The following is a 27,923-nucleotide window of genomic DNA, read 5'->3' as shown; positions in this document are numbered from 1 at the left end:
TATAATTACACTAGATATTACACAAATAAATGATATAATTCTAAACATAAGTGTACCTAGATATATGAAGAGATTCTAGAACTCCAACTAAGCACATAATGACATATTGCTCGAGGTTTGAATGACTACCTCTAAGTGTGTGTGCGTGCGTGCGCGCGCGCGTGCGTGAGAGGCATATCTTTTTTATGTCTATGGGAGACTCATTGAGATTTATGAGAGTGGGCCACCTAGCTCATGCCGAGGATTGAACATGAGACAGAGAGAGAGGGACAAAGTAAAGCTTTATGTCTCTTAGTCCCACAACACCTTAGAGAGATTCCATAGTCGTCATCTAAGTATTATGAATGGGAACACTTCCATAATTGCAAATAATGTAGCTTACAAGACATCCCAATTAGCAATATTGGAAGATTTCCCATTCTCAAATATTGGCATCTTTTTATGAAATTTAGGACTCTTCCGATCCCATTTTTGTCTAGAGGTATATACTTTTTTCTAATATTACCCCCTTGTTTGATGGATAGTTTATTAAAACATAGAACATGTGTGAGATGACATTTTAAAAGATTTTAAGACATTGTGTATAAAGTGTCATAACTCGTGAGATGTGGCTATCACGTAGACAAAAATAATTATATTGTATGTCATCCCAATAGGATTAACATGCAAGCTTGGAAGTTACACGTCCCATAAAATCGTGGTTGGGTACAAGTCTATCCGTAAAGGACAAGCATGCACAACTCCTATTGATGTAAAGAGCACAAAATGGGCATGTATTACAATGAATGGGGTGAATTACTGATGAATTGTGAGGATCATAAGTTATGGGGTTCAATGTAGGTAGTTGGAAAAGATGAGAAGTTACTTCATAACTATTGGATTGATGAAAGGAGGGCACAAGGCAGGACAAATATATATATATATATATATATCGATGATGATTTGATACGGACACTTGAAACGAAAAGGTTACCACAACTGTGGGTGGGTCCCTTCGTGGTGACCCCTAAGGGGAACATGGACATAGTGAGGGTAAGACTTTTAGTATAGGTATGAATCCATAGTTAATACATTCAATGAAGGAAACCATACAAATAAAGTAATGAGAAAACTTCGTTTTGTTTAAGTGGGAGGGGCCGAATCCACTCACAAGCCGAAAGAGGAACACATGCAAGCGTGTGCCATGCTCGAGCTCTGAGCCAAGCTCACAAACACACACACACACACACACACACACACACACACGAGAGTACCATTCCCGTTGTCCGCGAGTGTAAAGTTGGGAAGCTAAAGTCAAAGTGGCCATCCCCCCCCCACCCAACCCAACCCTACCCACTAGTAGTATATAATAGCTAGCCAACACTTGACATTGGTTAAGGCAAGCTACCAACAACAACTATCCCAACCCTCTCTATAAAAGAGGGGTCCTAATTCACTTAATAACTAACAACTCTCCCGATCCCAATTCTTCCCGAGCAACTAGTAGTATCGCCGGTACCCGAACACCACCGCCACGATGGTCGAGCTCTTCAGTGTCCCGGCATTCTTCATCCTCTTCCGTGAGACATTTGAGGCATCCATCATCCTCTCGGTCATGTTGGCCCTCATTAACAAGCTGGTCCCGGACGGGCTGGGCCGCAAGCGCATGAAGCGCCAGGTGTGGCTTGGGGTGGGCCTCGCGCTCGCCGTCTGCCTCATTACGGCCGCCGTCTTCCTCTCCCTGTACTACACCGTGGCAAAGGAGGCGTGGGAGCAGTCGGAGGCGCTGTGGGAGGGCATCCTGGGCCTCATCGCAGTGGTGCTCATCACACTCATGGCCTTCTCCATGATCCGGGTGGACACATGGAGGGAGAAATGGGAGAAGAAGTTGACCAAGGTCACGGTGGACGCGCTATCGTCCCAAAAGGCGGCCGGGGGATCGGACGGTGCGGTGGTCGACGAGGGTACTGCGGAGAGCCTGGCGAAGAGCAAGAGGGGGAAGTATGCGCTCTTCCTCATCCCTTTCACAATGGTGTTGCGCGAAGGCGTGGAGGCGGTGATCTTCTTGGGCGGGATCGGGCTGGAGGGGTCGGGGACCGCATACCCCATCCCGGCCGTAGTCGGGGCCATTTGTGGGATTCTCATCGGCTACCTCCTCTACAAGGGGGGCAACCGCGCGGCCTTCAAGTACTTCCTCAATGCCGCGACCCTACTCTTGCTGGTCATAGCGGCCGGACTGTTCGTCGGCTCGGTGCACGAGTTCGAGGAGTACACGGAGAATGAGACATTCGTGTGGAAGCTGGATTGTTGTCACCAAAGCGGCAACAACATTTGGGCATTGTTGAATACGTTGGTCGGCTGGCGGGACGAGGCCACGCAGGGGACGCTTGCCGCCTACATCTGCTACTGGCTCTTCGTGGTCGCAGCATTCGTCTTCTTGCGCTGGAAATGGAGCCGTGAGGCGAAGCGTGATGCCGAGGCCGAGGCCCAATCCAGGATCATCCCCATCTGATTCTTTCATAATACCCTATACACTTCCCTTTAATTCTGAATCCCCCTTGAACCTTATCATTATTTCTTTATATACCTGTTTCCGGCCGCCCCGCCCCGCTGCCCCCCCCTTTCCCTTTCCCCCTCGAGTTCGGATTCTGCTAAAACCTTCCCTCTTCATTTTAAAAATCATACAAGAAGCATATGTGTGTCTGTATATATATATATAATGTGTGCTAATACATACTATCTCTCACAACTCTGAATTTAAAGAAGGCCATCAATCTGCTTAATATTCCTACATAGCTGAATCTTCAATTCAATTCAATAACAAACTCAACTGGGTTGCCCTAAATTACACCATATTCATACAGCAAAATTATTATACCTTACCCACCCCCCCCCCCCCGCGATGGATTGATCGATCCATCAATCAATCAATCAATCAATCAATCAATCAAAGAATATCTGATAGGCATCGCCCCAATCTTTGGAAACACCCACGGCAGCATCAAAATTTGGGCTGTTCTCGCCATTAAGCTATATACCCCGCATTTTTGGCCTACACTGTGTAATTTGATTTTTTTGCCTTTTCTAAATGCCCTTTTGCTTATAAACGATCTTGAAAACTCCCGCTCACCTCTTCTTTGTCAAAGTGGTAAAAAAAGGTTTGGACATTCAAATTAGAGGTAATGATTTGGCGGGATTCATCAGGGAAAAACGATTGAATCCAATATGTTTGCTTACGTAGAGTTCGCCAAGATGGATTAACGATTATAGGGAAATGATCGATTCCGTGTTTACTTCTTTAATATTTCAAGCTTTTTGATTAGCCAAAGGGTAAGTAACCTAGAGAGATTAATCCGAAAAATTAAATAACGAATTTGACTTTAATTTATAGGTTTCGTTATGTAGAGTAATTTCTACGGATTAATGATAGTGTGAATTGATTGGACGCACGGATCTGGGTCATTTAATTAAAGCAGTAAAATCCTGGCATGAAACCATTGATACATTTAATTAACGAGACTTGGGAGGCAATGATCTGAAACAATCGATTTGGGATCAATTAACCATATGATTAACCACTTGATTAGTAATGGTATTCAGTAGACTTACTTGGTGGCTATTGATTCATAGTAAATTGAACACACTTCCGATATATCAATCAATCCAACACGAGAAAACACTGTAACATCATGAGTGGTGGTTGAATAGAAATTTAGCAATCTAGCTTGCTCATTACGTGGTAAAACCATACAATTGAACTTTACTCCATGTCATATAATAGCCAAACCATAGATCCTTCCGGGAGTGTTCCTCAACTAACTCGGACACACTCGTAGTCTAATGTCCATCGGTTAGCTCGATGAAAACGGATATAAGGTGATATTTGTTTCCCAATCTTTTTGTATAATGAAAGGAAATATGATTGTTTCAAAAGGGAACAAAGTTGGTTCCCTCTACCCTCTACTTGTTCATAAAAAAGAACATCTATTGGTTGTCACAATCCAGCCAATGACGAGCATTTGGCACATTGGTCATTTAGGCCACATGTCAAGAAATGGCATGGAAAGAAATTCTATCTCGTTATGGCCACTTACCTAAGTTGTCATTCTCTAAATTTGCCTTATGTGAACATTGCCAACATGGTAAGCAAACTAGAAGTGCACATAAGACCAGTGTTAACTCATTCTCCAAACCATTGGATATTGTCCACATTGATGTTTGTGGACCTATGCCCACAAGATCATTGGGTGGTGCATTGTACTTTGTTACTTTCATCGATGATGTCACTAGGAAAGTTTGGGTTTATCCGATTAAGGGAAAGGATGATGTCTACCCGACTTTCAGAAAATGTCTTGTTTCGGTTGAGTACGAAAAGGACATAAAGCTCAAGGGTTTACGTTTGGACAATGGAGATGAGTATACCTCTCACGAATTTGGTAACTTTTGTAAGCCTAGAGGCTTTCGGAGAGAGTTTACAGAGCTCTCCTTACACCCTTGTCCAAAATGGTGTGGCTGAGAGGATGAATAGAACCATCTAGGACAGAGTTGTCTCTATGCTACACCATGCAAACCTCTCGCAAGGTTTTTGGGTAGAAGTTGTTTTAACAGCAAATCGTCTGATTAATCTATCACCAAACATAGCCATAGGTCTAAAAGTGCCACAAGAGTTGTGGACAGGTAAGACACCTCATTATGCTCATCTTAGAATTTTTGGATGTGAAACAAATGTACATGTTCCAAAACAACTAAGAAAGAAATTGGACCATAAATGCAGAAAATGTGTATTCCTTGGTTATGGAATTGATGGGCACTTTTGGATATCACTTATGGGACCTTGACACACGTATTGTGGTCAAAAGTAGCGATGTTTTTTATGAGGACAAAATGCATAAACAGACTGTAAAGGAGGTAGAAGTGAGAAAGGTTATGTTCAAGGATATTGTGCCTTCTGTTGATGTAAAAACAGAAAAATCTCATTGATGTAGATGCTTCTACATGTGTTCACCCACGAAAAACTATTATTGTTCAGCATGATGATGCCCAAAATAATGATGCTCAGCACAATAATGTGCACAATGATGATTTTTCGCAAGAATATACTCAGAATGATGATGCTTAGAATGATGTTTCCCATGCACAACACGATGGTATTCAAGTTTAGGAATCATTGAGGAGATTCATGCGTGTCTCCAAACCACCCAGTAAATTTGTTGATTATGTAATGTTATCAAATGTCGATGAGCCTTCATGTTACAATGAAGTTATATCTATCCACGATCATGCTAAGTGGAAACAAGCAATGGAAAATGAGTTGGATAGTATCCATAAGAATGGAACTTGGGATTTAGTGCCTTTGTGAAAAGGTAGGTCCAAAGCATTGCCATGAAAATGGGTGTGTAAGTACAAATGCACATACGAGAGTGTTCTTCCTCAGTATAAAGCTTGCATTGTGGCAAAAGGTTTTAAACGAGAACAAGGAGCCAATTTTGATGAAATCTTCTCTCCAGTAGTCAAGATGACTACATTACGCGTGATCCTTGCATTGGTTGCAAAAAATGATCTTGATTTATTTTCAAATGGATGTAAAAACTACTTTTTTGCATGGAGATCTCGATGAAGAGATCTATATGGAGCAACCAAAGGGTTTTGACGTTTATGGGAAAATGCCTTTTGTATGTAAACTTAAGAAAAGTTTATATGGTCTTAAGTAATCACCTCGAAAATGGTATAAAAAATTATGAGGTTCCAAAGTTATGCTAGGAGTAATGAAGAATCATGCTTATATACGAAGAAATGTATAGATGATTCATATGTGAATTTTGATACTCGATGTAGATGGCATGCTCATCGCCAATAAAAACAAGGATGAGCTGTCCAAATTAAAGAAAAATCTAAGTCAAACCTTCGATATGAAAAATTTGGGAAATGTTAAACACATCCTTGGAATGTATATTACTCGGGATAGGAGTAATGGACATATTTATTTGTCTCAATTTGAGTATGTATGTAAAATACACAAGAGGTTTAATATGGAGAGTGCAAAGCCTTTGAGCACTCCATTATCTATGTATGTTAAATTGAGCAAAGATGAATGCCCCCAATCTAATAATGAAAAGAACTTCATGAGTAAAATTCCTTACCAGTGTGGTGGTGGTAGTCTTACGTACACTATGATAGCGAAATAGGCCAAACATTGCATTTGCAATGGGAGCTGTGAGCATATTTTTGTCAAACCCTAGTAAGAAACATTGGGAGGCAATTAAAATGATATTGAGATATATGAGTGGCACCAAGAATAAGTATTTATGTTTAGGTGGCGGAAATGTATCCATTATTGGATATACAAACTTTGACTATGATGGTTGTTCTGACAGTAGAAAGTCTACTTTGGGGTATATTTTTCAGTTTATGGGATGTGCCATATCTTGGAGATCTTGTCTCCAAGAGTGTATTGCTCTGTCCGCTACAAAAGCAGAGTGTGTTGCAGCTAGTGAAGCATGCAAGGAAGCTATATGGTTGTCCAGGTTAGCTTGTGACGTGGGCATACCTCAACTTGTACCCATACTCAATTTGGACAAACTCTAGTGCCAAATTCTTTATCTCACATCTTTAGATTTTATCCTATCAAATATTCACTGACTTCTACTTGTTGCTTGCCAATCATTTATGTGACAATTAAATAGTGTAGATTTGAGTAAAACTCTTGACAACTCGTTGCTTGCCAATAATTTATCTTAATGAAGTAAAACAGTCTAGATTTGAGTACAACTATTGAATAGCTCATGGAAAGTTCCCGAGGCCATATGTTTCCTTCATGATTTTGAGTGTTGAAAGTCTTATGACCAATAGTTATATAAATTATTACAATAATTGAGATCTTACCATCATTGAACATATATACCATTTTTTTGTTCAATGGGAAGAACAAAATTATCACCTAGACATGGGCATGAACAACAACCACAAAGACTTCGAGATTTAGACATGAATGAAAACATGTCTAACAATCAGCAATGGTTTGGTTCGGTTTGAGAGTGTCAAAACCGAATCGTTTAAAAATTTTGAAACTTAAACCGAACTGAACCACAAAACCATTAAACTAAACCGTTTAAAAAATTTGAAACTGTTAAACCATTAAATCATTAAAACCACGATTTCGTGGTTCGGTTTTACACTTAGGTCTAATTTTAAAATTTTAAATTTTTCATTATTTTAAATTTTAATTTTTGAAAATTTTAAAGATTTTCCTACAATGTGAGAATAAGGCTTGAAAATGAAAAGATTGTTTTAAAAAAATAATCTAATTCTTTTTTTTAAATTAATTTAAATTTTTTTTAATAAACCGTTTAAACCGCAATTTCTAACTGTTCACACCGAACCATTGCCGACTGTTAAACATGTCTAAGCTCAAGCCTCAAAGCATGAGTTCGTCTATTACATTTTATTAACTACAACTAATAGCATGAGTTCCGTTGGCTATTAGTTGGCTTGCGATTTAATTTTATTGTTGTAACTAATGCCCACGTTTAGCTAGAGCATCACTAGAAATACGTGGAGACAAGCTCTATTATGATCACAAAAACAAACAGTCAAATTCAGACTTCCTTGGGGCATAATGACTTTTAATCCTGGTCAATGTCCCCAACACACGCTAAGCTGAATGTCAAATCAGACTTCCTCGGGGCATAATGACTTTTAATCCTGGTCAATGTCCCCAACACATGCTAAGCTGAATGGAAGCGACATGATTTCGATTGTCAACAAGAGAATGGGTTCAAGCATGCTAGAGAATATAGTTTTGCAGTTGTCATGTGTGGTGTAATTGTATGATGTGTGAGCCTCCCGACTTTTCACACCACGATAAATTAATATTGCAATTAACCCTCATTCACTTCAGAATTAATCAAATGTGTCCAGAAGCAAATATAATGCATCCAATTTTCCAAACCAAAGCCCCAAACAAGAAGAGGAGATTACAATGTAAGAGGAGAAGCATAAACCAAAGCCAAGTGATCTACACGAACCACAAAAGGAAGATGCATAAGATAGTGAACTTGGGTCATGAACATCTGGTTGCCATGAATATCTCAATGGCATGTAGAACTACTCTATTCACATGTAAAGTTTTCTTACAAGAAGCACTTGATCAATTTTCTTAAGAAGAGGCTTCATTTTAAGAGCCATAAAATAATGGGTGATTTAACTGACTTTCATTGTTGAGAAAAATGGGAATGTATTTGGAAGAAGCAATGTATATGATACTTGTCATGGGATGTGAACTTCAGAAAACTAATGAAACAAATAGTATATTTATTGACATGTGCATCTATATTGAAAGAGTCTCAGTGAAGATGATGAACCCACTGCTCCAGTATACCTGTCGAGCCATACCACGGCCTATCTGGAGATCTTGCTCCTACTGGTGAATGATACACACCATCCAAAGTAATATTATTTGCACCATCCAAATGAGCAGATACCTCAGGGACCACCCCGTCTCCCCACACATCTGCTTGCCCACATACCTAGCAAACAAATAAATAAAATAAAATTATATATATTCATGTATGTATGTGTGTGTGTATGTACATTATGTGATTCAACATAAAATGGGTGATTCAGAGTGTACACCTGTTTGTAACCTTGTCCAACAATGCGAGCTTGAAATGTCGGAGCGTTTTCTACCAATTTTTCATTGCCCTCTAGGTTTCTTCTTTGAGTTATGCCATTCATTTTCTGTTCATCATCAGCAGGAACGACAGGACCTATTCCTGCTGTGTTAACCATCGGAACCTCAGCTGGGAAAAAACGTTCACCTTTTACGAACCTATGACATACGTATAAAAGAAAAACACACACATTAAGTTGGCATAAAACATCTAACATTTCCTCATAAGATCTATGATCTATGTTCTTTTGTAATTTTTAACAACGTACCTGCCTGCAACACAAACATATTTGACCTCTGGTTGGAAGAAGCTGTGAGGGCAGACTGAATTTACATAATCAAGCAATCCTCTGGTTTGGTCTATCACACCCGGAACACCCTTCGGTGGTGGCCTGTGTACACAATGCTCTGAAAATGTTTGAAAGCTTTGCATTTCATAAAAAATGTTGTAATAGAATTAAGCACGCACATACTCCCTCTAGATGGGAAAGAGAGAAGGAAGTCAAACAGAGAAATTTAGAGATCTTACAGATGCGGGGTTCCAAGAGATAAGAGCATTGCAATGTCATCAATTCCATATTCAGACATATACACTCTAGCCAGCCAACCTCCTGCAGAATGCCCAAGCAATGACACTTTCATATCACCTGTGAGAGAGAGAGAGAATGTAACTTGAGTATCTGCAACATACATGAGAAATTGGATGAGCAAACAGATGTATGATGATTTTCATGCTTATACCTGCCCCTTTGGCATCAGTGATCGCTTTACTCATCTTCTTAAAATACCTTTCATCAAGTTTAGAAATCAGTTTGTCAAATGATAATAATGGAAATTTCGTGCTTAGGATGTACTAAAACCATAGTTAACATTTGCTAAAAAATCTGTTGCAAATCCTTCTGTTAAATGCATGCATAATAGGTTGCTGAGAAGTCATTTGTTAGAATCATTAGAGCATAGTAAAATTGCTGAAAAACAGTTGTCAAATCCTTCTATAAGAATATTAAATACAAGCATAGTGGGTTACTGAGCAATCAGTTGTTAAAATCATTAGAGCATAGTACAATTAATAGAAACAATTATCAAATCCTTATGTTAAGGATGGTAAATACGCTTAGTACGTTGCTGAGAAATCAGTTGTTAAAAGTATCAGAAAATAGTTCAATCCTTCTCACATACCAATCCAATATCGGCCTCGGCGTGAGTTTTCCAGCCCAATAATTTCTATCGAGTAAGCCAAGGGCATTTCTCAGCCAGTCCGGCCGTGACACTTCTAAAATTGTTGCCCTCAATCCTCTCTCTTCAAGCGAAGACTTCAGTTCTTGATAATCATTTTGATTGTTGCCAAGACCCTGCAAACAAACAAATGGATATGGATCCCTTGGGATACACTTACTAATTGCAAATATCTCTCTTCGTATTAAATTTTGTCCATTTGATCTTAACTCAGAAAGATGTGCAGAATCTAAACAAAATCCAGTACTAATTAATAACAAATGATTACCAAAAATTTTAATACATTCAACCCTCTCAAAATATTGAATTCTTATAACATTTCTATTGAAGAGGTTCAACATCTCTACTTCTAAATGTGAAAATCTAATGTGGAAATTAAAGTCTTTCTCTCTACTCTCTCATATTTAAATTATGAGTCGTCAATCTATCATGCTTGAGGCCAAAAATTTATCTTTATGTGCATCTGAGAGATTCAAAAACCCACCATTACACACAAGGGAAGGAGCCTCGATATCTTTTTAGAGAGATTCGCTTCCACGATAAGACATCTTCAAGAAGCTTGCCAAATTTAGACTCTTCAGATCTCTCGAAAATAATAACTTCACACATATTCAACATCTTGTCACATAAGGAGATCATTCTCAACATCGCTTCACAAAACTTACCACATAAAGAAAGAATTCTTCAAAACGTCCTCACAAAAGTTACTACATAAGAAAATCAATCTCCTATATCTCTTCACAAAAGTTACCACATAAGGAAATCAGCCTCCCAACATCTTTGCATATCAAAAGTTACGACAAAAGGAGAGCTTGAGCCATTTCCTTTGTTGAACCATGTGTATACTGAAATGCATTTCCAATGTTCGAAATCAAGATTTGAATAAGACGCAAAAAACAAATTACAGAACCTCATGGATTTGCTCAATATCTAATATTTCAAATTATCACAATATTTCAGCTTTCTCTATGAATATTATGGGTAATTTCTTATTTTAAAAGTAAAATTCAATGAATCTTTTCAAAATACTTGTCATAAAATAGCCAAGAATTAGAAATGTCCTTGAGAACTACCTAGTCATTCGGCAATAAATAACCCCTATATTTCTCAGTCCATGGATCAAGGCTGTACCAGAAGAATCTTATCCGCAATTATTGCTTTGTAATTGCTTAGTTTATGTAAGAATTCAATAAACATTTTGAAAACCCTTGATCATAAAAAGAGAAACCAAAATAAACAGATGCTAAGATATTGCACTGCGTTTGTTGATGATCATAAGAAAATTGCCAGAAATCTCCAGAATCCTTACAAAAAACGACTAACAATTTGACACGAATACCTATTTTTTTTCCGATCAATCAACATAAAAAACAACCGAAAAGCTTAAAAAGAAACCCTTACAAAATTATAAAAGTTATTTCCGGCCTGCATTTTTCTTTTCCATGAGAATTGGAGACTTACTGGAAGAATGACGACAGGACGAGGAGGACGAGGACGAGGAGCTTTGGCGTCCGCAACAACACCGAAATGCGGTAACGTCGATCGTGACGAAGAGGAAGAAGAAGAATGTCTGCGGAATCGTAGTGATGCCAAGTTAGCCGACCTACCTTGAAGAGGATTAGGGAAAATCAGTGATGGGGTAACAGAGAGGAGGTGATGATGATGGTGATGATGATGATGATGATGAGATGTGGGCAAGATCATCATGGCTAAGCAAATGATGACTATGGGTTGTTGGGTGGTGATCAGATATGGCAGGGTCACATCATGTGTGTGTGTGTGTGTGTGTGTGTGTGTGTGTGGCTCTGGCTTCTGTTATGCAAGACCACACACACACACAGACACACACACCATGCAAAGTAGGGAAACAGAGATTTTTTGCTGCACCCTTTACTTATAACTTATACTGTATACATACACAAAGTGTGTGTGTTGTGTGTGTGTGTGTGTGTGTGTGTGTGTGTGTGTGTGTGTGTGTGTGTGTGTGTGTGAGAGAGAGAGAGAGAGAGATGTTCCTCTTCCCCTTGGGCCCTTAGCTCAATGGTTGAGGTTGTTCCATCGCATGTGTCCAGGGCCTACTACCACTACTACTACTGCTACTCTCACATTAGGCTGATCGGTGACAACGGACAAATATTCAGTTCACATTTGGGTTCTTGGAACACCAACACCGAGAAACCTCTCGTCGAGCATGTGGTCGTGCGCTGTGTTTCCGAGGGATTGTGTTGTTCGGCAGAGAACCATACTACGATCATTTTGCGTCCGACCATTACTTGCATTAGGTTGTTTGGAAAATATTGGCAATGCCATATTATTCCCAACCCTCACCATTTTGAACATTCCACAATGGCATCTAGTAAATAGCTCAAATAATGAGGTTTCAAACACATGCATGGATTTGTAAATTCATAGCTTACAACTAAAGTACACCCTTAATAGAGATGAAAAAAGAAAAAAATTATGCTAGGGTAAAGTTATCCATACGAGGGAGGGCTACTTGTGACAAATTCATCGAAAATGAGCATGGCAAACCTTACATAGATCCAAAAATGGTGAATATATAATGCTTTGTACCAGCATAATTACTTGTTGATATTGATCAAAGCACGCAACAAGAATTTGTGAGTGAAAGGAAGGCTTCCATTGTATGTCTGGTGAAGCAAAGACCCATATGCATGGCTAACCTACCATTGGCTGAATTTGTATGGATATGCTTAATGTCCTCAGAATCATTTAGATTTTATCAATTTAACAACCAATCACATTATCCCATTACCATTTCTAGTGACAAGGTTAAACAAAATGTATGGGACAACTACAAAGACTGGTCGGGATTTATTTGGGGACTAGTAATGAAGTAAGTCATGCAAGGGCCAAGGTTTCTTGGTCCACAATTATTAATATCATGGAGGATTAGGCATTGTTGATCCATTACAATAGCCAAAAGCTTTGCTTGTGAAAGTGGCGATTAGGGGATTGATACAAGAACCAAAACCATGGAAACAGTTGTTGCTATACAAATTGGAAAGGTTTTGTCCCAAAATGGGTGAAGATTGGAAGCCCAATTTTCGATGGAGTTTTACGGAAGGCAACAAATTGGCTATTTCCACAAAATGGGAAGACAAATTTGCTCGATCTATTCTTAATTCATGGAAAGATGTCTCTCTAGATTTAGTTAAGAGATCCCCCAAAACAAAAGCTAAATTTTGAGGACAACCTTTGATTTGGGAAGGTGTACCCGATGTGTATGGGCAGAATTAGATAAGGGGGCACCACAATCTATAGGTGCTTGGACAACATTTTTTTCCACATCCATAGATCAAAGAGTGTGAATGCTTAATAACATAAGGAGTAGAAAGACAATGTATTATGCAATACAAGCTGGCCTTTCAAATATTCATATGCAATTTGGACCTTCTACACAAATGAGGATATGTTTATTTACTCCATTGGATGTTTTGATTGGAGTAAATGCCTCTATTGGAGAAGAAATTTTTATGACTTTTGATGTGCATGATCGTTATTGTTGGCACAAGGAATAGTTACAACAAGCATAGTTACAACCATTGGAGATTCATGCCATATTGGACAAAGGAATATTTTATAAACAGATTTTTGACAAGGTTGAATGGTTCTACTGTACACTGAAATATTCATTTAATCCACCAGTTAGAACTTAGCATGGGGATCATTACCCATATGTACATACTTCACCTACATCCTTACTACGTTTCTTAATGATAATGCAATATCTTTCTTGGAAGAAAAAAAAAACAGTCTTTATTTTTGGCCTTAGGTATGTTCTTCTCTTATCATGAAATCGAGAAATGTGGGCCAATTACCAAATGTAATCTACAACCATCATGCAACTCCTCTATTTTAGCAACATTAAGACTTGATGATTAGTACTTAACCTTATTATGTTTGTCAACCCAAAAGTTAAAAGAAACGCTTATGTAGGAAAATGATATGTATCTTTCTTTATATGGAATATCTTCCCATAGGTTACTCCTTTGCTAACTAACAATTTGCCCAAATAAGCAAACAAGATTTGAATGAAACTAAAATCCTCGGCCAACACCCACACAATGGCACAAAGATGCATTAAAGGGGATGTGTCATTAAAGATTCGCGATTTTCGATCGTGCCTACTTTAAAGAAAATTGGAGGTTTGTTTGTAGAGGTTGACAAGCTCTTCTCTAAGAATTTCATCTAATACAACCTACCATTTACGAACAAAAAGTAAAAAGAAACCGCCATTATATTTTAACTAACATCCTTAGATATAATGTTGCCATCATAATAAGAAATTGATGTACATATAAGGGCTTACGTCAAAAGTCAAAAAACCCATGTTTTTTAATCTTCCACATGTCTACAACCAAACTAAGCCAAAAAAAAGCAAGATAGTACTGTCAATGGTATCAAGTATAATCAATGATTGCATGGCAATATCATCTTTATGGAATGAATATATAATATTGATAATGAGCTTTTACCATGTCCTTAAGGTCAAATATTTTCCCAATACATGTCTGAAGTTGTGTAGCAACTCTCAATGTTCAAGAACTTTACTAACGGAGGATGCAATTAGAGTGAACATTGTGATCATGAGGGAGAAAAACATAGAGAAACTGGTTCCATATGTAGTTGATCAACATTGGTCGAGTGAGGCAATGAAAATCACGGACTTGAAACATTGCAGATTTCACCTATCACATTTTAAGACTTTGCATACAATTTTACTTCATATATTTGTATAAGTGAATGGGAATCATTGCAAAGAATACAACCTGCTTTCTTTCTTGCATGTTTTTTCTTGCCTTACTTCAAAAATATCCATGAGACATACCACAGATGTACATACAGTAGTACAACACAAGTGTCTTTTCTCAATAATAATAATGAACAAAGAAAAGAAAGATACAATCTCGACATAGAAGTAAACGCTAGTGTCAAAGAGAGATAAAGAAAGATGGAGAAAGAGGACCTAAGAGGACCCCCCTTCCTCACTCGTTTACAATGGTTACAGAGAAGAAGATACAAGCGAATATCTTCATAAACAATACCTAAAAATGAATTAATCGCAATATGGCGAGAGAGAGAGTATAAAAAGAACCACCTCCGACAAGTGCTTCTAGAATGGTGTGCTTCTATGCAAGATTAAGTATCAAGAATAATCCGTCCTTTTGAGCACATTGTTTGTTCTTGTTTACCACTACCATCGATAAAAACTTACTTGGTAGTATCATCTCACGAATGAGCGCGGCGGTGTGCACGCTCTCGTGGAAAAGAATCAAAAGAATCAAAGAATTTTAAATGTGTCTTCCGGAAAATGAATAGTAGATTCCAATAGCTCAGCTGCTCCTTTTATAAGTTATCCGTCTCCGATGAGAGAAGATTCTCGAAGCGTATCACCTCCATCAAGATCCTGTAGGATTCTCCTTATCCATGTTTTCTTATCATTCACTCCAGCAAGATGCACCATAAAGTCACCACGAGCATAAACACCTAAACGGCAAGAACGTTCCTTTCACAATGAGACATATTCGTTACTTCATTCCTTATGGCAGAAATATCAAATATAGCTCTCTAACTTCATTTGTTGGCAAGCCATTTACCAAAACACCCCCAGAGTTTTCAAAATTTACTAAACTACCCTTATGTAACAGAGAAGTTGTGTATTACTACTACAGAGGGGTTATCCAATACTTTCAGAAAGCTTACCTGTTAGATATCCAACAAGTTAGTGTTCGTTTTCGACATTTTTCGTGACCTTTTAAAAGAACCATGACAAAATGGACTGAAAACAAAGACCAAAATGTTTAACCTTGCCATATAGTTCGGGGCAAGACCATTAGGCGATGGCCATTCTTCAACGACGGTCTCCATAGGTATGAATTGAAGGCACATTGCATCTCAGTGATTCGCACGTGTTGTTTCAGTTCGTCTTCTGGCATCGTTTGGATCAAGTACTTCAATGCATCATTATCTCCGCTCTTCATTTGACCAAAGGGTCGAACAAATGAGGTTTGGTTCCACCATTTCTCCAGAAACCGAAGGCTCCACTCTGAATTCCGAAAGAAAAACATACCTGCAATACAATCCGAACAAAACAAACACTAAGCCAGTCAGGACCTTGGGCATATGATTCATAAAAGAATAAAACAACAAGTGATTTCTTACCGGCATTTACTCCTGTTATATCTCTAGTCACAATGAAATCTGGAGATTTATTCATATTGTTCTCCTCACTTCCCACAACAGATTGTACAATGTCACTCTACAAGAGCCAGCAGTTCATCAATAACACGATCTACGCATTTCCTGTTATACAGAATCTAAAGCTGTTGCTAGAACAAAATCGGCACTCACCAAAGAAACGTCCGGATTCGTCACAAGAGAATCCTGCATAGAACATTTGCAGAATAAAAACACATGGAAAAAAATCAATATTGAGTGACACTTCTTCGTGAAAAAACCATTACAACATGAACTAATTTTATTGAATGGACTTGCTTGAGATTGCAATCATTCTAGCAAATAGACTGCAACAAATTATATTGGACGCCCATACGCGTGAATCCAAGACATACATACACACATCTGTGTGACATAAATCGTGCTCTACATTTCAGAAGACAAAAATACATATTCTCAGGAAAACAGGTATAAAAAGAAGCATTGAGACAAAGCTCTAGTATGAAAGAGCAGACAGCATAAACCACAGAGAAAACATACACTTGATTGATGAGAAGCCAGAGTAAAACCAAAACAAAAAAAAGGAAAACTCAAGAATTCAAACTGAAAATAGAAGAGGGGCAACAATTACTGAATAACTGCATCATTCGAGATGCCCTAATCTGAAGAAAAAAGAAAAAGGGAAAGGAAAGAGAACTAACCACATCGTTCCAGAAGACCCAATCGAAACTGGGGAGGTGTTTGCGGACTGCAATGATCTTGCTCCAACTCGGGGGCCGAGAGGGGTCCACCAAATCACTTGCATCGATGTATTCATAGCCATGGCGATGGACATAATCCCTCTTGTTCGGCTCAACAAGGTCCAATAGGCCATCAAAGGAGCGGCCTGGGATGCGCGTCCCGCCATCGCTGCATGTAACAATGGCAAATGTTTCACACGGCCATGTCGCCAGGGAATCGCTACTTGTGGTAGATGTGGAGGAAGTATTGCCTGCAAATGCACAGCGCAATGATGGTGATGATGGTTTGGTGAGTGGGATGCAGTTCCGACCCAGGAGATCATTGGCACCCGAGAAGAGGATGGAGGTGGACCATAATGTTAGGGTTACGGTGAGGCCCAGGAATGCAGAGATGAGAGAGAAACAGAGCATAACTTGTCTAGAATTAGGGTATCGATCTATCAAATTCATCTGAATCTCCTCCATTGCGCTCAAAATCGCCAAAACAAAATTTAAAAAACTAACCAAAAAAAAAAAAAACAAGGAAGGAAAGGAAGAAGCAGGAAAGCCTTCTTTGTGTGTCTGTGAATGTGTGTGTGATTTAGAGAGACAGAGCAGAGACAAAGACAAAGACTGTTCCTGTTCTTCTTCTTCTTCTTCTTCTTCTTCTTCTTCTTCTTCTTCTTTCTGTTCTGTTTTTTGATTGCTCTGTTTCCAGAGAGGCAAGCTTCCTGTCTCTCTCTCAGATTTTTTGTTTGCTTTCTCTAATTTTTCCTTTTTTTTTCTTACATATTACATATTCTTTCTTCTTTCTTCTTTTTCTTATTGATTTCTTTCTCCTCTGTTCTCTTCTCTTCTTCTTTGCTTTCCTCCTTTCTTTTTTCTCTTTTGCTTTTTTTGCTTTCTGCTTTTCTTTCTTTACCTCTCTCTTTTGTTTTTTTTTTCTTCTCTCATTTCCTGGTCTCTCTGTTTTTCTTTTTCCAAATTCTTTTTTCCCCATTTTATATTTATCTTTTCCTTCCCTTTCTGGTCTCTGTTTTCCCTTCTTTTTTTAATTTTCTTTCTCTTTTCCAAATTGTTTTTTCCCATTTTATATTTTACCTTTTTTATGTAATCCAGAAGGAATAGAAAAAAACATAAATGAAAAAAATAAAAAAACATCTCCATCTTTTTCAGTTATTTTGTTTCTACTTATATTCATATAAATAATTTTATTTTTGGTCTTTCCAAAACAAAACAACAACAATTTACATATCTGTGTACCTATTTCTTTTTATTTATTTATGTTTTTATTTCTTCGTCTTTTAATTCTTGTTTTTATTTTTTTGGGTTTGTGGACCGTTGCCACTCAATCAGTCAATTGAAAAAAAATGACAACCAAATAAAAAAGGAAAATTTAAAACATAAGAAAGAAAAAAATAATAAAAGCAAAGAGAAAATCCACTTGCTCCAATCCTTATACGTACACAATGTGTTCTTTCTCTTGCCAATTGAGCTCCAATCCTATTCCTATACACAATGTGTTCTTCCTTTTCACTAGAAGAAGTGGGATGGGGGGACCTTGCCCACATGTATGTGCTCCTCTTTTCCTCGAGGGATTTATCATTAACAACAAGAGGAAGATCGTTTGATTGGATAAACACCCCATTTTTGTTGTAAACCAATTGTCTCATGGCCCAATTTTGGTCTTACAAGACGTTACTATATCTTTCCTTCTTTTCTCTCGAAATTGATACATACATCATCACCGACCGATAGATACCACTACTCACAACCTTTTCATTCCCCACCTTGCCATAATGGGGGCTCGCAGGAAGTTTGTTCCCTCGTGAGTTCAGCCATTCCATTAGTTTATTTGATAAAAAGCTCTCTCACTCACACACACGCACACACCCATATTTCGCCTTTCGAGATGGAGAGTTTATGGCCTTAGAGACTTGATCATACCCACTTCTAGATAGATCAAACACCCCCCCCAAAAAAAATAATCATGGCTCCAACAAAAAAAAAGAAGCTCCCACATTCCAAATGATGAGCATTGTGCCCAATGGCCATATAGCCCATTCCAACAATGCACAAACTTGTTGAGCATAAGTTCAATAGCTTTCCCCCATTTTTATTTATCGCATTGCCTCATTTTGTGTTGCAAGATTGTCATCCTATGATTGTGTTTTGATGAGGTCAAAGATATATCACGCGTGTGGATCCGAGATGGGATAAAGGTCCAAGACAATTGGCAAAGTCGTTGGACTTTGAAGGTTGAGATCCAATTCGATAGTTCTAGCAGTCAATTGGACATCATGCATGATCGGTGCCGTGTGTATGAGAAGTTTAAGAGGTCAATGTATTGTCTAGGAACACATAGGATTACATAGAGTGTCCCCATGGAGGTTCCCACCAATTGAGCATGAGCATTGGTGAGTGGTTGGTTATATATTCAATGGTTGGGGGGGGGGGGGGGGAGGGGGGATATAAATGACACGGTCTAGTGTGTACATATGAATTATTGTTAAGTGACACGTGAGCATATATTGACATGTCCATTATATGTTTCCCTGTGTATAAACCAATACGACATTGCATGTTAAAGCACAATGTGCAATCCTTTGCACATAAAATAAATAGAATTGGGACACCCCTCATATTGATGTCTATAGATTGCTATCTAAAAATAGTGGGATGTGCAAGTCTTTGCACATTGTATAAGAGATACTAGAAATCCCCTCAAATTAATGCTTTATAGATTCCATGCTGAGATTTTGATATATTGGAATTTGTAAACACGGATGTTAAAAGATGTAAAGTTTGGTGTCTCCATTCTCAAGCAATAATCTTGATGGAATGTCCATTCTATTAACTCTAGATACTTTTAGTTTGAGATGGCGTGCAACGCCAATTTGCTCCAAAAAAATCATTCTCGTCTTATCCACAATACAAGGAGTGAAGGTGACAACATTGCCCCTACAAAAGGCGAGGATAATATACAATGATTGGAAGGTGGCAACAGAAAAATGATTGTGGAAAATTTACTAGTAGTAGTACATCACAAAGCATAGAAAAGTGTGTGTGTGTGTGTGTGTGTGTGTGGTATTCTGCACATGTATAAAGACTATTCAATGAACAATCAAAAGAATTCCATTTGCTTCTTTGTCAATATTAGCTTCTCCCTTTACTTGCATTAGTTGGAGATGCTCTTGCTACGCAATGATTGATGACCTACAAGTTTTTTAATATTGATAATGTCATGATCCATGCATACATAAGAAGAGCCAACACATTTCAAAACTTTGTGATTGATTGCGATATACCACTTATTCTATGGGTGACTTGTTCAATATTCAATGGAAATCTCAAAAAATGGGACCAATGTTAAAATCAAGCACTAACATCATCTCAATTGACCAATATTATATATATTGCATTTGAAAAGAGTCTAAGATCTAATAAAAATGAAAATTGATGTGTTATGTATATTGAATTATATTTGATCAAAACATGTGATTGCCAGAAAATTGCCCTTGTTGCTTTTTAGAACTTTGTTTAGAGAACATCTTTGAATTATATGTGAGGGATTTAATTGTTCTCTTGATCTCAGGAAGACCAGGTGAAAATACAACCTATCTATTGGTAATTGTTGGGTAGTCAATGTCATTACAATATTTCAAGCATTTGAAGGGTTGAGTTGGACCATGTGAGAGGGTTAGATGTGCATGTTCAACAAGTAAGAGTAATTGGATTATGTTTCAAATCACTAAAACAAAAATTCCTCGAGAGAATAGAAAATTTTAGGTGTGTCTATTTGACAAAAATTTAGGTAAAGGCAAAAAGCTAGAAGAAATGTTAGTTCAAACACATACATCACATGATTAGTAACGGTTATAGATTTACAAGATACCACTGTAGAATAGCAACCCATACATTCAGAAAGGTTGTGCAAATATCTAGGAAGGAATGGAAGTTCAATTAAATCGTAGAGCCAACATAATAATGTTGGACTAGTCTTTTCATGCATTAAGTTATCTCTCTTCACATTGATAGATTAGCATAGCAAAAGGTAAATTTCATTAAAAAGCACCAATAACAAGTTACAAAGTAAGATATGAAATATCCGATTTGGTTTTAGATACGAAAAATAAATCCAAGTTTGAATATTTTCATGGATGGCTCATAAAAGCAAATAATGCAAATTTCACTATTGCCTCTAAAACTCATGGCCACTCATAGAGTATTGGAGGAGATATTCATTAAATGTCTAGCTATATCAAATAATCAAAATTGTGTCCTCGACAAAAAATGAAGATAATTATCAAATCTAGAAGTTGACAGAAAAACAAGGGCATGATACAAGGTCACCATTTTTGTTCATGATCAAGGAATGTTGCACTTCCAAGGATCATTATTGCGTCTCACGAGGCATCCTTTCTTGGGTGAGCTAATCAAGGATTGGGGGGTCACTTCTTAATGGCAAAGACCATATCATACTTCAACACATAAAAGTACTTACATCTTGACTCCGTGTAACAATGGAAATCTAGAAGGCTTCTTAAGTGAAGCTAACATTGATATGCATGTAATTACTACATGACTTAAATAATATTTTTATCTTAAGTAAATTGATAATTACCATATAAGCAACATATGAGGCATCTCAGTTGAATAGATAATTGTTACATACAAAACATGTATATCTCAATTAACTAGTGTGGAAAAGCTACGTGGAATCAAGACTCTTAATGGACATAAGGGAGAGAGAATAAGGACCAAAAGGTGTCCACTAGAACCAACCACATACAGATGCTTGTCGCTACTCTAGGAGTGAAGCCCTTCTCAATGAGAATGCAAAGCTCCATATTTAATGTCGATCCACTGAGCTAGCAACCCAATCACCTTTGTATAGCCTTCAAGTCATAACAAATCTTGTGCCACATTATGTTGCATCCCGGTGCCACTCATATATCACACAACAACCCCTGGCGTAATCTAAGGTGCCCATTGCATGATGCTTGCATGAATTGGCTAAAGAGGCCAATCAAGTAGTTGAGGTCAATGCAAATGATTGTCAATTAGAGAAGGCTTCATATTATTTTCTCATAGCTTGTCAGATCACTAACGTTAGAGGTGGAGTTTACTTTGTTCTTAATTTATGGTTTATCAATGTCACAATTGACTTGCAAAATTTTTAGGCCAAAATTGAACAAACCAAAAAATTTAAGATGCAATAATATTGGAAAAATAGGATCCCCTACGGACGTGTGGATAATCCCAATGCAATGAAACTCATCTTATCCTACATTTGAAATGAGTAGATATCACTTTCTTGATGGAAACCAAATGCTCTCCTTTGATCACTAGGTTATCAACATATGGGAAGATGAATATGGCACTATGAGAGTCAAATTGCATGTAGAGGGAGTTGTCACCACCAACCCTCCATTGTAGTGATTGTTGTTCAATCTGCAAAACCGTCATCTTTGCCATGTGCGCAAAGGTCTCATCATAGTTGATGGTGTGGATTTGTAGCCTTTAGCAATGTGCTGAGTTTTGTATGGATTTCATGGAGTCATCAAACCTGTACTTTACCTTGTATATCCATTGACAACCTATAGCAGAGAGCACATGAGGTCCCACATCTCAATCTCCCACTTTCATCTCTTTGTGCATCTCTTTCAACCAAAGACGAATGTTGGTTGCTTCTATGAAGCTTTTTAGCTTATGGATGACCATTACTTTCAGCATAAATCCACCATGTAGTCTTTGAAGCTAAGCCACATAATCAAATTCTTCACAGGAGTGGAGGGTCTTAGTTGTTCTTATGCCTCTCAAATACATTCATCTTCTTGTATTTGAGTACCATGTTGATAAAACACCACAGGATAAATAGTTCAAAGCGAGTTACTCTAGCCCTAACCCTAGCCCTAGCCATGCTCATATATATGTTAAGCTCCAAAGCATCATTAACCGCAATAAAAATCAAACTTTGACCCAGACATTCATCTTTCAAAATCTCAACTCTGATTAAAAATCCAAGCATGTTGAACAAGTACTTGTCTTACATTGGCTCAAATTGTCCAAGAAGTTAGGCCTAGATTATTGATGGCAGATTTCAATATGTATTTGCAGGTGATGATCTACAGATGCAATATCAATTTATCTGGCAAGACTTTCTGCCATCAATTGTACTACAAAATTTTATGCAATCCAAATACAAGAGACTTTAAGTGCTTTCAGCTTCTTGCCAAATCTTTTGCATCCCAGGAATATGAAGAGCACCAACAACACCAACTACAGTTCCCTCAATCTCTCGAAGTTTCTTTACCATGAACTCATTCCTCTCATCAATAACTGCATTCATCTGTAGCATAAAACAATCAGCATCAAGCATATCTCAACCATTTACATATAATATAAAACATTTCTATGCATAAAAGGTGAAACTTTCTATTTTAATTCAATTTCTCTTTTATAACCTAATTTCCATTATGTGTGAGACTAGATTTTAAATATATACATATTTTTCTTCCATGATGTTATTGAAACTCAGTGGGACATTACTCTAGCATCGAAGTTTCATGATGACAGTGCATACCAGTTGAGGAAAATATACTCTCAATAACTCCACCACCTCCCAAGAAAGATGCAACATCTTAATCGCATCAACATTGCCAAGTCGTGCTTCCCGGAGGGATAATAGGAGCTCACGATACTCAATGCGAATCCGTTTGTTGTCGTATAGGAAATAGAATGCATCTTTCAATGATAAATGTTCTGCAACCCTCTCCAATGTGACCTGAAATGGCATTTGTAAGAAAATAAGGGCCAATGTACATGAGTAGAAACATGCAAAAAAATTTCAAAATTATAAAAATACATTAATATCGCGATCCACAAATGTTATTCTCGCTCCAATTGTCCGAGCCTCTTCGACAGCAGTCTAGAAAACATGCAAGTGCTAGCTAGATGTTGAGATTTATAATGTGAAAAGGTAATATGTATTTCAAAACAAATGATAAGATATGCTTACTCTCAATTCTGCACCTGGTTTGAGACCCTTGGCTTCAAAAGCAGCATAGGCATTGGTTCCGATGTATGTGACAAGCTTCTGTGTGAGCGTTCCTGGAATAGAAAAGAACTCCCATGGTTTGTACTTTTCACAATTCACTTCCGTGAGGATGGCAGATTTGCTTCGAGTCTTGCATAACTCAAGCTGTCAAAAACGCCCAAATATTAGTATTGAGACTAAGATGACAGCATTGGAATGAATTCTCAGGTAAAGCAATGATGACTATTACTCATATGAGGCTTCTCAATTAAGGAACAATCACTAGCACAAAAAACAAAAGGATTTGAGACCTTCTTTGTTCACAATGGATACAAGCATAGCTTAGAGACCTTGGAATTTTACATTGGAAAGTAGCATCTTGGTTTGTTGTTGAATGCTTTGTAAAGTGGTGACCATGCCATCCAACATTGATTACTTTGTGTCTAGACAAGTTTTAGTACGAGGACTTTACCCCAATTGTTATGAGCAGATGCAGCTTTCATTATATCATTTAAACCCGAGTCAAAACTACCGCCCAGATCGAAAAGGGGAGAAAGTATATGTCTGCACACATTAGTATGCATGTGGCTCACCTGATTTCAATTTAAACATAGCACAATTTCCTGTAGCCTGTCTGCTTCAAAAAAATGTTGTTTGAGCCTCATTAGATAGTTTTCTCCTCCTAAACCCTATACCATTGGCACATCAACTCTCTTTTTTATCCAGGGAGTAGTTTTGAACCAGACTAAAAATCTATCACATCCTTTTTAACTTTGGAAGATAAGAGCCAGTTCAGCTGACATTGGCAGCGAGGTCATGATGTGGCACCAAATTTCCATTCTTCTAATTGAACTCCCACCCACAGTGTATATTCACATGCATTCTCAATTCTACAGATTTCCAGTGATAAACATTCATGTGAACATGGTATTCTGGGTGACAAAAGGGCCCTATAACTCACTGCAATCTCTGCCCATTGTGTCCCTCTCTACCTTCTTGAAATTTGCTAAAGTGTAAACTGTGTTAAGAATTCCATCTAAATAAATTATATGTGTGTCACCATTTTATTTGCTTTCTTGAATCATCCAATTTTTTCCCTGCTCTTCTAAGGAAACAATCTAAAAAATATGTTGACAAATACAAGCTTTGCCTACCTAAATTACCTTCCATGAGATGTGCTACGAAAATACTACCCTGTACGTGAAGAAATACTAATAGCATTTGGAAAGGAAAACTGAAAAAAGGGAACAGAACTAAAAATGAAGTGACTCAAAACACATCCAAAAAGCGTACCGCAACTACATCTGGCTGGACATCCCTGATGACCTGCAGAAAGGATGATAACGAGGATGATGAGGATGGTGGTGATGACGGTGGTGACGATGATGATTTATACTGTGGTTTTATCCCAAAGATGGAAGAGCAGAGATGGAGAGCAACTTTACTTTCTGGACCAGATTTGCACTGGTGGGGGAGACGTGGCTGACTCCGACGAGGTAGAGCTCTCCATGCTTTTGAGAAGAGTTGTGAAGAACTGTCGCAGATGGTCCCATGGAGGTTAGAGCCTTCCTCGCTGCCTCCCTCGATCTCTGCAGAGCTGCTGCCGCCATGGACTCTGCTTCTTACCACAGAGCTATGTATGTATGTATGTGTATGTGTATGTGTATATGTGTATATGTATGTGTATGTGTATGTGTATGTGTATGTGTATGTGTATGTGTATGTGTATGTGTATGTGTATGTGTATGTGTATGTGTATGTGTATGTGTATGCTTCTTACCATAGAGCTATGTATGTGTATGTGTATGTGTATGTGCATTTTTTAGCAAAAAAATGTCAAAGGCATTGGTAAGGCTGTATTAGTTTGCCTCACATTTTCGAAAACGTCTCCTTCTTCACTAATCTATGTAACTCATGTCTCACATTTCCAGAAACCCGCCTTTTTCACTAGTTTATGTGATTTTGTTCAAGGGTCTCTTATTTGTTTTGTGAAGCATGTATCTTCCTTAGAGCGTCTGTCAAATCCTCTCCTACAAATGGATGGATGCTTGTCATGCAAAATTGTTGTATCAAGGGGACTTCTCTAATGAGTGAATGCATGACATGTGGTGGTGGTATTATTATTTCACCTTCATCAAATGTAGGAAGAGGAGATTCTGGGGGAGTATATGTTTGCCTCACACATTTTTGGAGAAACTAGTCTTTTTTCACTAGTCTATGTAACTCTTGCCTTGCAATTCCAAATAACCATCTTTTTTCACTAGTTTATGTGCCTCCTACCCTACATATCCATGCAACCTATCTTTTTTGTTATGGGCTAATTGAGGAGGGTAGGGATGCAAATTATTATCAATGTGGCATGAATTACTCCTCTCATGCTCGCATTAGTCCAAGGTCGAAGATTGGTGCAATGTGGTGTGGTGAAGGAAACTTATATTGGTTTGGGATGAAACCATTGGTCACCAAATCATAGTTTCAAGTAGTCACCTTCTTATCAAACAACATACCCCAATTTAGACTATGTTAAAGAACTTGTTACATCGATGGAAGTGCATGCTTTTGTAGCACAAAACATCGTTCACAAAAATAAATGTGAGACATACAGGTTCTTGTCCAACTTGTTGATGCAAGATTCAAAGTTTTTCATTTTACCCTTATTTGGGTTGATTGATTGGTGCACACTTGCATGGTGTTTGGCTTCCACTATATTTTGGTCATATGCAAAGCATAAATTTGTTTCTTATGTAACACATCCATACACCAATCAACTCTAACATATGTTAACATGTCTTGGTATTTATATAGTATAATGTGCGCTTTAATGTAAGAAAAAAACCCAAATTTGACAAAATTAACTATTTATTCACGTGTTGGTTTTTTTTTAAATATGTTATGGTGTTATGTTTTAGTCTTTAGAGGTGTTTTGTAACTTTATGTGAAGTGTATGATGAACTATGCTAAAATGTTCCCAATAATGGATAGCCCATCGTCAAAATGTTAAAAAAATATTCTTGGAAGGATTCAATAAGAATCTAGCATCGCACATCCAACTAACGCATGACAATTCATGGAATACAGAACATGGCAAGATTATTTTTCTATCAAATGGTCATGAGCAAGCCAAATTGACAAGCTACAATATAAAATGAAAAAGGTTTCCTCACATCCATGACTCTATTCTTAACCATATAATATGATAGGCAATGATGCCACTTGATACTCTAATCACTAAAGTTGGATAATAAAACTAAAAACATAAGAATGCATAACTCCCATGGGTTGTTTTATTTTTCTCAATGTGTTGCATCCTTAACTTACTTTATCCAATGATGAACATATAATTTTGAAAGTTATAAGATGGCACACAAATGGTTTTGCATTGGTGGTTATTATTAAAAAGTGTGTTGCATCAACAAACAAAAGAATAATCTAAGTGAGCTCGTTCAAAGACAATGGATTAACAAATGTTGCAAACATACATCAGGAGTGTACATTGTACTTGACGAATATGAGATTTGCTTTTTCCAACTCTACTATTAGTCTAACAAAATTATTTTAAAAAATGAAAAGCTCCTCAATGTAATCATAATGTTGGCTTATATTTGGTTTGTCAACAACCTTGTTACTTTGTTGTGTAAGACCTTTTGGACATAAAAGACAAGAAAATGTCAACCTTAGTACATCACAGTTGTTCAATAAATGGTTTTATATACTTGGTAAGGTTCTAAGTTATAAAAAAAATTACATACTAGTTTCATAACTTCAAAGATATATTGGGAATCATAGTACGTAAAATTCGTGTTCGTCTAGTATAACATTCGTTTTCCTACGTTGGAAAACGAATGCGAATGTTATCCTAACATTCTTGTGTTTTTTTTTTTGTTTTTTTCCCATTTTTTTAATGTTTTTTTTTGTTTTTTTTTCATTTTTACGCTTATCTACCTCATAATAAATAGTTAATCCAAAAGTATGATATTTATCATTCTTTGAGGGTGTTTTTCTTTCGCGAATGATTTAATCATTCGCGAATGCGAATGCACGTATGGTACGTATGGTTCATACTATGTTGGGAATAATTCAA

At 37.6% G+C, this 27,923-nt stretch overlaps 4 protein-coding genes across 4 annotated transcripts; 1 reads left to right on the top strand and 3 right to left on the bottom strand.

The window, feature by feature from the left end:
* Positions 1 to 1,453: 1,453 nt before the first annotated feature.
* LOC147865647 (high affinity iron permease 1-like) lies at positions 1,454 to 3,086 on the top strand. The gene has a single exon (XM_087318517.1). It carries the CDS (start codon positions 1,517 to 1,519, stop codon positions 2,489 to 2,491), a length of 975 nt encoding a protein of 324 aa, XP_087174643.1. The 5' UTR covers positions 1,454 to 1,516; the 3' UTR covers positions 2,492 to 3,086.
* Positions 3,087 to 8,066: 4,980 nt separating this feature from the next.
* Positions 8,067 to 11,756, bottom strand: LOC147865646 (alpha/beta-Hydrolases superfamily protein). Its single transcript, XM_087318516.1, has 7 exons — positions 11,345 to 11,756; positions 9,827 to 9,999; positions 9,389 to 9,435; positions 9,177 to 9,294; positions 8,917 to 9,039; positions 8,611 to 8,806; positions 8,067 to 8,504 (listed from the first exon to the last, which is right to left on the bottom strand). The coding sequence occupies exons 1-7, from the start codon at positions 11,588 to 11,590 to the stop codon at positions 8,322 to 8,324; spliced, it is 1,086 nt and encodes a 361-aa protein (XP_087174642.1). The 5' UTR covers positions 11,591 to 11,756; the 3' UTR covers positions 8,067 to 8,321.
* Positions 11,757 to 14,752: 2,996 nt separating this feature from the next.
* LOC147865645 (alpha-1,2-galactosyltransferase-like) lies at positions 14,753 to 17,331 on the bottom strand. The gene is made up of 5 exons (XM_087318515.1): positions 16,786 to 17,331; positions 16,259 to 16,291; positions 16,070 to 16,166; positions 15,714 to 15,977; positions 14,753 to 15,394 (listed from the first exon to the last, which is right to left on the bottom strand). Exons 1-5 carry the CDS (start codon positions 17,287 to 17,289, stop codon positions 15,261 to 15,263), a joined length of 1,032 nt encoding a protein of 343 aa, XP_087174641.1. The 5' UTR covers positions 17,290 to 17,331; the 3' UTR covers positions 14,753 to 15,260.
* A 5,461-nt stretch (positions 17,332 to 22,792) lies between these two features.
* On the bottom strand, positions 22,793 to 25,501 carry LOC147865644 (uncharacterized). Its single transcript, XM_087318514.1, has 6 exons — positions 25,288 to 25,501; positions 25,136 to 25,168; positions 23,825 to 24,007; positions 23,672 to 23,734; positions 23,390 to 23,590; positions 22,793 to 23,155 (listed from the first exon to the last, which is right to left on the bottom strand). The coding sequence occupies exons 1-6, from the start codon at positions 25,450 to 25,452 to the stop codon at positions 23,018 to 23,020; spliced, it is 783 nt and encodes a 260-aa protein (XP_087174640.1). The 5' UTR covers positions 25,453 to 25,501; the 3' UTR covers positions 22,793 to 23,017.
* Positions 25,502 to 27,923: the final 2,422 nt, after the last annotated feature.

The sequence above is a fragment of the Azolla caroliniana genome, unplaced genomic scaffold, assembly GCF_043228905.1.
Source record: "Azolla caroliniana isolate FFs.n. ecotype wild unplaced genomic scaffold, voAzoCaro1.0.p SCAF_4, whole genome shotgun sequence".
Classification (NCBI taxonomy): domain Eukaryota; kingdom Viridiplantae; phylum Streptophyta; class Polypodiopsida; order Salviniales; family Salviniaceae; genus Azolla; species Azolla caroliniana.
This window is presented reverse-complemented; position numbering and strand designations above follow the sequence as displayed.

What these genes read in the sequence shown, in the direction of transcription:
- LOC147865647 (XM_087318517.1), top strand. Translation starts at nt 1,517, where the DNA reads ATGGTCGAGCTCTTCAGTGTCCCGGCATTCTTCATCCTCTTCCGTGAG.
- LOC147865646 (XM_087318516.1), bottom strand. Translation starts at nt 11,590, where the DNA reads ATGATGATCTTGCCCACATCTCATCATCATCATCATCATCACCATCAT. An exon ending in CCGAGGCCGATATTGGATTG is followed by an intron (nt 9,436 to 9,826) that starts GTATGTGAGAAG and finishes ACTTGATGAAAG; the next exon opens with GTATTTTAAGAAGATGAGTA. An exon ending in TTGGACAAGGTTACAAACAG is followed by an intron (nt 8,505 to 8,610) that starts GTGTACACTCTG and finishes TTTGTTTGCTAG; the next exon opens with GTATGTGGGCAAGCAGATGT.
- LOC147865645 (XM_087318515.1), bottom strand. Translation starts at nt 17,289, where the DNA reads ATGGAGGAGATTCAGATGAATTTGATAGATCGATACCCTAATTCTAGA. An exon ending in CGAATCCGGACGTTTCTTTG is followed by an intron (nt 16,167 to 16,258) that starts GTGAGTGCCGAT and finishes TGGCTCTTGTAG; the next exon opens with AGTGACATTGTACAATCTGT. An exon ending in TATAACAGGAGTAAATGCCG is followed by an intron (nt 15,978 to 16,069) that starts GTAAGAAATCAC and finishes ATTGTATTGCAG; the next exon opens with GTATGTTTTTCTTTCGGAAT.
- LOC147865644 (XM_087318514.1), bottom strand. Translation starts at nt 25,452, where the DNA reads ATGGCGGCAGCAGCTCTGCAGAGATCGAGGGAGGCAGCGAGGAAGGCT. An exon ending in GTGCAAATCTGGTCCAGAAA is followed by an intron (nt 25,169 to 25,287) that starts GTAAAGTTGCTC and finishes TCCTTTCTGCAG; the next exon opens with GTCATCAGGGATGTCCAGCC. An exon ending in GAGTATATTTTCCTCAACTG is followed by an intron (nt 23,156 to 23,389) that starts GTATGCACTGTC and finishes TTTATGCTACAG; the next exon opens with ATGAATGCAGTTATTGATGA.